Source organism: Limulus polyphemus, unplaced genomic scaffold, assembly GCF_000517525.1.
Source record: "Limulus polyphemus unplaced genomic scaffold, Limulus_polyphemus-2.1.2 Scaffold1071, whole genome shotgun sequence".
NCBI classification, from domain to species: domain Eukaryota; kingdom Metazoa; phylum Arthropoda; class Merostomata; order Xiphosura; family Limulidae; genus Limulus; species Limulus polyphemus.
In genome coordinates this window covers 149,510-158,625 of record NW_013666681.1, presented here as the reverse complement: position 1 = coordinate 158,625, position 9,116 = coordinate 149,510, and the positions used below count along the sequence as shown (strand labels likewise).

At 32.4% G+C, this 9,116-nt stretch overlaps 1 protein-coding gene across 1 annotated transcript in view; it reads left to right on the top strand.

Moving 5' to 3' along the window:
* LOC106461985 (protein unc-119 homolog B-like) overlaps positions 1–9,116 on the top strand; it is a 62,764-nt gene that overhangs the window by 24,148 nt on the left and 29,500 nt on the right. The window contains exon 3 of the mRNA XM_022389104.1: positions 2,954–3,077. Coding sequence (XP_022244812.1) covers positions 2,954–3,077 — 124 coding nt within the window. The remainder of the gene's footprint in view (positions 1–2,953; positions 3,078–9,116) is intronic.

The window sequence follows — 9,116 nt, the reverse complement described above, 5'->3', positions numbered from 1 at the left end:
GGAATGCTTATTGATTCTTGCAGAATATGCTGTTATTTTGATGGTGATAACAAATATGGCAAAAAAGAAAAGGCACATTTTTAAATTTTTTACAGCCTTCAAAAGTCAAAAGAGAAAGATATAGCTATTATTCTAAGAACCCATGAGTGAAAGCAAAGGTATGTTTTATTGTGTCAATCACACTCATCTGCTATATTCAGTGTTGACAAGTCTTGTTGCTAAATACTAGGACTCATCAGGCTGGCTGGGATATGACATAATTGTGGTTTAGGTGCTATATATGTAATATTAAATTTCACAAATGACAACTTTAACAGTGTGAATCAGTTTAGGCAAGTGAATTGTAATTATTACCAATTTTATTTAAGTCATTTACAAATCTGATCTATAGGTAAAAATGAATATCACAGTTTTTGTTTATCTTATTTTAATTTTTGTTGTTTATTTATTTGTAATTGTTATTATATTTGAATTAACTTTACGATCATTCATAAAAACTGGTGAACCAGCAAGGTAGTATTTTTGTTTGTGGAACAGGTCATGTAACTAGAGCCTCAGTGGGAGAAATCTACATTAATAATTCTAAAATCCCATGAGTGAAAGCAAAGGAGGATATATCATAAGGTGTCAGCCACACTACATTTGCTATATCCAGTGCCAATGAGACCTTTCACCCAATACCAGTGTTTGTCAGGCTGGCTGGAGTATAACAGGCATAGTGATAGTTTAAATGCTATATGTATGATTACAAAAATGATTAGCTACATTTTGATTGTATTTATTGTTAGCTGTTCAAACTAATGAAGTTTTATGATCAGTTGTGTCTTTGACACAGAAGTATTAATAGAAAGTCCCCAAATAAAAGTGAATAATTTGCCTGATCTACTCTGGTCCTAATCATTTAGATTTGATTCCACCTGATTTCACTATTCAAGTGTTTGTATCAAATTTTTTATTCAGTTCATTGTGTTGTCTTATTAATTATTACCCTTGAAAACTTAAATAAGTAAAAAGCATGAAACTTGCTCTATCATATTTCCCTTAAATCATGTTTTTTTATTGCATACATCATGTAGAAGACAGTCTGATATCTATGCCCTTGATGTCACATGTCGTGTTACCTGCATTGACTGATTGGGGGTCTTGGAAAGGTTATTTATAGCTCACAGTGGATCTTGCTCCAGCTACATTAACAAATTAACTAATGAAATTGGCTCCTCTTGTTTACTGGAATGTTTTCAAACACCTGTTGTAAATTTCAGGTTACATCTCACCAAATTCACTATTTGGCTTTCTGACTGCAGTGTCCTTCAAAGGATATTCTGAAAGCCGGCCATGAGAACAAATATATATACATTCTTAAAATTTTATTTTCATCACATTGCTGTCTTTTAAGCTTCAGGATTCTGAATGCTTCCAATTGTGATTCTTCAAACTATATGGAACCCTTAGCAGATCATTTCTTCTCTGTTACCACTTTGCCCACACCAATGTTGTCCATGGTAACCTAAGTATATCTTTGCCATCTAACATCTCTCTTAACAATTAACAGGGTCCCTAGGGTTGAGCAGTCATTTGAATGGCTCCAAGAGTAATTACCATTACTGCTTTCACTGACCACTTGGACTGATTTTAAGGGTGTCAAGAGAGAAAAGGTACCTTATATATATAGTTGCTGAGTGTTCTTTAGGTCCAGCTTTTTTTTATAAGGGAGGTCCCCTACAATCATTCTCCCTGTAATCCAGTCCTTTAACATTTTTCTGGTTTTGGATTCTACTTCAACTTCACTTGGCTACTTCTTTCTACGTAGTCTAGATCAGTGGTTCTCAAATGTTTCAGGCTCGCATACTATTTTTTGTTTAATTTTTTAAAATTACAAACCCAGGCCTAATTTAAAAAAAAAGATAAAAAACCTAGTAACAAAAATCCAGATTTTTTAACACTTACCCATTAATGAGAAGAATATGATTATTTTTTCTGGCATGATTGAAGAATATGTGGTATCATTTTTGTCAATCTGAAGGGAAGAAGATACGAGTCAATCCTAGTACAGGTGTATCTTATTCCATTGGGAGTTTTTCTTCCATTCCCATCTTCGTGGGACCCACTTCGGCTCAAGGATATTGAACGGGCAGTCTCAATGGGCCTACCTTCTTCTTTTCTCACTGCATGAGGAGTTCTCTCTCTCTCTTTTAGAGATGTGGGCTTTCTTGAGAGCTTTTATTAAGGATTTAAATCACTTGCCTATGACTTCCCTAAGCTGAGATAAGGCAATAACATCACATCATGACAACAATGTTGAAGTTACAAGGTTTAAGTTGATGCCATCTTGCTCAAAACTATTTTGATATTCATTCTAGGAGATATGTGTACCACATTATATCCTGTAGAACTTCAGAAAGTTTACAAACTTTAATGTTTTGTTTAGAGCATGCTGAAATCATCTCAAGATCAAAATTAATGATTTTGAAATTTTGTACATATTTGATTAAATTAGCAAAACATTTTTATTGAATAAATTTCAACTCTGAATTATTTTTTTAATGTGCGGAAGTATGACTAGAAGGTTATTTTTTTATAACATTCTTAATTTAGTGGTGCAACTTTGCCCTTGGGGCAAGGTGGACCCAGCTGGGTGACATAAAGTTAAACCTCTATTCTGAAACAGTAGTACTGACAATGAAACATTGAAACCAGCAGTGACATTATTTGTCTGTTTCTAAATATATAGCCCTCTGTGTGTCAGAATTACTACACTTTCTTGATGAATCTTGATTATGCTTGTTACTAGAAATATTATTGGAAAGTGTTAAGTTGATCTTTGCAACTTTATCACTTGGTGTTATACTGATTTTCAATAATAACAGATTAATAGAAAATAGTTTTCTATTTCATTTTATTACATAATTTTTTATTTGTGTTAGATCAGACATTTCCTTTACTCCACATATAGTGTCAGAGGATGAGGACAAAGAGAAAGATACAAGGGAACAAGAAATTTCAGATCCAAGTACTGGCCGTTTTGTACGCTACCATTTTACTCCACAGTTTTTGAAACTCAGTGCTGTTGGAGCAACGTAAGTAAAAATATCAAGTTTTTCTTCCTACAAATTTTACTGACTAGCAGTTTTTAGTGTTTATACCAAGAAAGGAAATATATTTGAAACTAGAGCTGGGCATTTAGTTGTAATTTCTAATTGATTACTTGACAGGAAATTAATTGGTTATATTAAACTAATTGATTATTACACTATGACACCTACAATCTATGAAAGGCAAAAAAAAAACAGGTATGTGCTGCTGTCTTAACTTTTTTTACCACTGCATGATTCTAACATGGTGTTAATTTTCCTATTTTCTTTTACATTGTTTGTTTTAAAATAATTTTCAAATTACCCTTGATTTCATATGATAGACCTCTGCAGAAGGTTGGCATTTGTGCATTTGTGAAAAACATTTTTTTGTCTAAAAAACATTCTCACAAGTTCTATGGACATTTTTTACTTGGCAGATAAATCACTAATGTTCACCAAATATGACCATGTGATCACCATTACTTATTTTTAAAATATGCAGTAATCCCACACTAATATTCTGTCAATCAAACAATTGATAGTTGATAATTAAATAATGAAAACAGCTTTACTCTCATGTTAAGTGTAATATTGTGTTTTTTTTAATTTAAAACATGTCATGATTTCAATTACAAATAATTAAGTACCCAGTTAGACATTTTTTTTACTTAGGTCATTTAAATAGGATAAACATAAAAATTATATTCTATTAAAGATTTGATTTATTATGATATTTTACATTTGCCTACCACATACTCATTAAAGAATAAATTCATCTGATTTGATGACAATTTTATTTGGTGAACATTGTTTAAAAACCCTCATGTTAACAACCATTGTAACTCAACAAAACCATAGGATGTCTGTTAAAAAGTAAAGACATTGTAATTTTAAACAAAGCACCAAACATCAATAAGATACCTTTATTAAGTCTTAAGTCTCTGTGTATATGACTTCTTTGCTTTCTATTGTATATATATATTCTAGGTAAACTTCTTAAACCTGATGATGACAAAATGTTCTCTGAACATTGTACATATTGTTACTGTGTTAAACTCTTAATAAGGCTTATTCTGTTACTTATTCAGCCTATCTCTAAACTGTGTAAGCTTACCTACTTTATCTCAAGTTATCTTATGTCTTCGTATTGAAAACAATTTGTGTAGCTATCAAACAGATATAATTTAACACACAAATTCTTTGACATTTCACAAAGAAAGGAACATTTACAAAAATCAACAACTTAATCTTATATATTTACTCTATTAAAGCATGGTAGTCTAATTCTTGCTCTATCTAATCATATTTAAACTTTCTTTATTGCTGTTTTCAAAGCTTTATTTATTAGTAAATGATTGGACCACTTGATGTGGCACTATAGCAATGTTTCAACCAAGGCCTGTACAAAACCTAAAGAAAATACTCGAAAATTGTGAAATAGATAATATAATCTCAAGAAATGATAGGTTCTTTGTAAAAATAATGATATTCTGTGAGATGTGCAGAAAAGTTAAAACAAAATTGACAAGTAGGTTATTTTGTTTCCATGCAAAACTCTTTGCAGCTGTGCAGAAATGCAGATTTTAACCATTTTTCTTCATGAATTACACTAATAAGTATCAAAATATAATAAAATACCAATTTAAAAACATTCTTGAGTTAAAATTATTTGAATAATTAGAATTAACATATAAATTTGCTTACAGAATTTGTGCCAAAAATACATGCAAAACTTGAGGAAATCCTGTCCTCAGGTAGAATAATTTAGGAGTAGATTGTTTTTGTTCATCCTAAACTAGTGTATACAAAAATGTATCATACACGTCAAGTAAAACAAAACCAGTAACAACTTGATAATAATATAATTAATAACATTTTGCAGATTGCTTTAGAAATGTCCACAAGATTACTGTACTTAAAACTACTGAATTTTTGTTTATGAAAATAAACATATTACACCATGACATTTTCAAACAATCAATTTTTATATAATGTTAGTAAACGTTATCACTCTAAAACTATAACAATGAAATATCTATAAGCTTCAACCTTAGGCCTACATCATGTGTAAGTTAGTTGAATACTTCTTTCCTTGTTGGAAATAAAATTATTTTTCAAAACACATGCAAAAATCAATAAATTATATTTGGTGAACAATAATGATGTTCATAAAAGATAAAATACAAATGTAAAGCTAATTAGAGACAGTACTTGTGTTAAATATATGGTTCATGAACATTTCAAATTATGTTAAATGTTGTCAGAGATCCATACTTTGAGAAACTGTTACTCAATACAGGGGTGTTCCAAGATGTTGTGGGGGGGTTTCTAACTAGACTTCTATTAGCACAACTGATAAATTTATATTACCTCCATTGTTTTTTATTTATAACTACACACTGCTAGTAATTATAATGATAAAGTCAGTTATAAAGACTACAAATTCATCATGAGTAGCTTAGTTGAGTTGGATTATAATTCAACGATTTCAAAGCTCATATCTTTTATTTCTAGAAATGTGATTGATATGATATAAAAACAGTTAAAGATAAACATTTCAAATTTTGTAATTAAAACCAAATATTTATAATTATATTTAAAAAATTGTAAAATTTACACCTAAAAATTCATATTTTACTGTTTATAAACAGAAAGCCTGTTTTTTTTAAGTCATCACTTATGCAGTCATAGCAATTGCATTTTCACTTATTTTGGACATCAAAAATATAGAAACTTCTTTCTCTTGAGTATTATAATGCAGGAACAATGAAAAATTGATTATCTAACAAGTATATGTTATAAGAGGTACAGGTGTCTTAAGCAATACTAACTTTGAAAACAAATCTTTAAAATCTTGAGCACATACACTCATTATTAGAGAGCCTGAAAAAAGTCAAGCCATGAAAATTAACTGTGGCAATGTTAAAATGGTTTCCATATTGTTGTATATGCTTAGAAATAATCAGTTAGTGACTGAGGCTGTAACTAGATTGTTGTAGATTCCAGCTATGTTGACTTAAAAAAATGAAGAAAAAAAACTTTTATGATAATTAATAGACCAATCAAATAAATAAAATTAACATCTAATATTTCTTTTTGATACTATTGAATTTTATTTTTATTAATTTCTTGAAAAAAAATTAGAGGAGTTTAAGACCCCCCCCCCCTTAGATTTGGGTTTACTTATACAACATTAAATAATACAATTATTAATTTCTGAAAAAAATAAAAGATCTAAGAGGTGGAATGGAGATTTTGACCCCCTTGGAACTCTCCCTTAAATCTGTGCCTGTTTATACAACAGCAAAGAATACAGTTATTAACTTCTGGAACAAAAATGTATGGGAATCTGGACTACCTGGGCCCCTCCACTCATGTCTATACTTGCATGTACAACATTAAAGGATACAGTTACCCAGTTATAAATTTAAAACCTAACACAGTGTAAAGAAGCATTAAATTTAATTAAATAGCCAGAGAGTTGGTGGTGAGTGCTACCAGCTAGTTGCCTTTCTTCTAGTCAGCAGTAAAAATTAATGACAGTGGTAGATAGCTTTAGTAGCTTTGCAATAACAAGTATAGAAACTCAATTTGTTGAGTTATAAGTTTGTTTTTTAGCCATCTATTGAAAATAATCGATTAATAATGTCATCAATTAATGACCCTGATAATCAATCAATTAGCAAATTATACTAATTGCTCAGCTCTATCTGTTTTTTAAGACCACTTTGTGCACTTTCTGGGTGGTAAACAGTTATAAAACTGCGAACAATACACTACTGGACCACCACTCATGAACTATCATGAGTAAAGCTTAAGGGGATTTGGCCCATCCCTGCTGATTCCTGGATTGAATAAATTGGGGTTGGTTTGCTTTTCAAAATAGGGAACATATCTCACCTATTGCTCTGTCTCTGGAGCATTGTTCCTTGGGGCTCCCCAACACGAGTATCCCCATCACTCCCAATTTCCAGTCATTGGACTAGTGGACAGAGGTCTATTCCTTGTGACTGATGTTTGATCTTGAAGTCTTTATTCCACTCAAGAAGAATAGGGTGAAGCTAGGTGCCCTCCTACCAATAACCCTGGATGGTCTTCCCAAATGTATGGTAGGAGCAGGACCGTCCTACATGAGAATCTCATAATTCCAGTTCAAAGATGACTCTTCGCTATTTGGTTACACTGTACGTGGCCCATCTTTTTGATCATTACCTCCATTTCAATGATCATGTAAGAGAGTCTTGGACTCCTCGTAATTCTGCACTTGGAGCATCAATTCCATGCCACTGCTTGATCTTAGGTTGTTCCACATTCTCCTCATAATTCTGTGGGCAGGGTGTGTTACCTTGCCTCTCAGGTTGGGAAATTAGCATTGTTGTTTGAATCTCAGGCCAGGTAATCTCTGTTTCTTCGGGTCAAGTGAGACATGACAGGGTCCATAGCTCTGAGTGAGATTTGTTGCATTTTGTACTTCTTCTAGTTGGGGCAAGGGCTTATCCATTTTTGTGTTGCTTACCTTCTCTTTGTAATTCCAGTGGCTTGACATGCAACATTCTGTAACTTTAAGATTAGGTTACAATAATACCACATTACTAAACAAGACAAAATACAAAGCAGTCCTCCTGCCCTAGCCACTACACCTTGGATCTAGATTTGGGCTCACAGCTCTATAATTCCAGTGACATGATGTGGGGCCTTGTCTGCCTGGTTGGAGCCTGTACAAATTCATGTTCTTCTAATGATGTTAGTATTTGCCTCTGTGGTTTGTTGGCCTTTACCACCCAGAAACTAGATTTCATGTTGTCCAGGTGAAGAGCATACCTGTTCCAGAAGTAGTGTGGACCTCACTAGTGTACTATTATTATATCTCAATTTTGCACACCTCTTTTCTATGCAGATGCTTTCTATATGGATCTTGCCCTCACCAGCCCCTCCACCTTGTTAGTATGGGATTCTAGCTAAAGTGTGACAGAGGTGTGTTTTGGAAGTTAACATTTTCCTATACCAAAAATGTATTTCTGATAGTACTTACCTCCTTTCACACTCTCTCACTGTTCCTTCCCACAGAATGGCCAGTTTCAGGTCTGCTAACTTGGACAGTCTCAAAGTGAATTTGAACTAATAACGGGGAGCTAATATACGTATCCGGGATAGGAAGTGCATTGATGTAGGAGGAGAGAGTCACAAGATTTAACTTGCTTTGGGCAATATAGTGGGGTATAAAGGCTGGAGCAAGTGAGGTAAGATTCATACCAATACTTAGATAGGCAGGGAAGAGAAACTTTTGTTGGTTAAAGCTAAAGTGTGAGAGGAGGTAAGTAATTACCAGCAACACATTTTTGGTACAGGAAAATGTTAACTAACATATATATTTGTTTCTCAGGAATGAGTTACTAAATAATGTACATCTGAGAGCCTTTTAAATACAAGATAAGATTCTCCATGCAGTAGTTAAGATTTTGAACTGGATAGTTTTAAGGAAAATGTAGCCTTTCTAGATCATCATCTTGTCAGGACTTACTAAGATATTTCATATCATTATACAGAGGTTGATTATTTTAGATTAAAACAATTTTGGAGCCTAAACCCACCATTACACTCCATTTTGCCACATTCATGCACCACATGAAATAAAATACATCATAATTTCTGCTCAGTTACTTTCAATATGTTCAGCAGATTGACAAACTGTTTGCAAAAAAGTAACAACAGTTGTTTTGATGTCATCCATATAAATATAAACAAGACAAGTTCCCAGTAAAACTTCCATAATGCATTTTCTATTACAGGTTCAAATGCATTTACTTTATTTAATCCAAAGAGGAAAAAAATGTTAAATTAACATCTAAATACATTCTTTTCTGTAAGTTTAACCTTCATATGCTAATGTGCACTCACAGAATTTAACCACAACTGGACTACATGTGATTCTCTTTCTCTCAAAATTAGTTGAAAATTTTATTTTGTAATTGCTAGTTGGCAGGGTGTGCAATAATTGACTATTACTATAAGAATTAATCTTATGCAGTATGAAACTCTTCC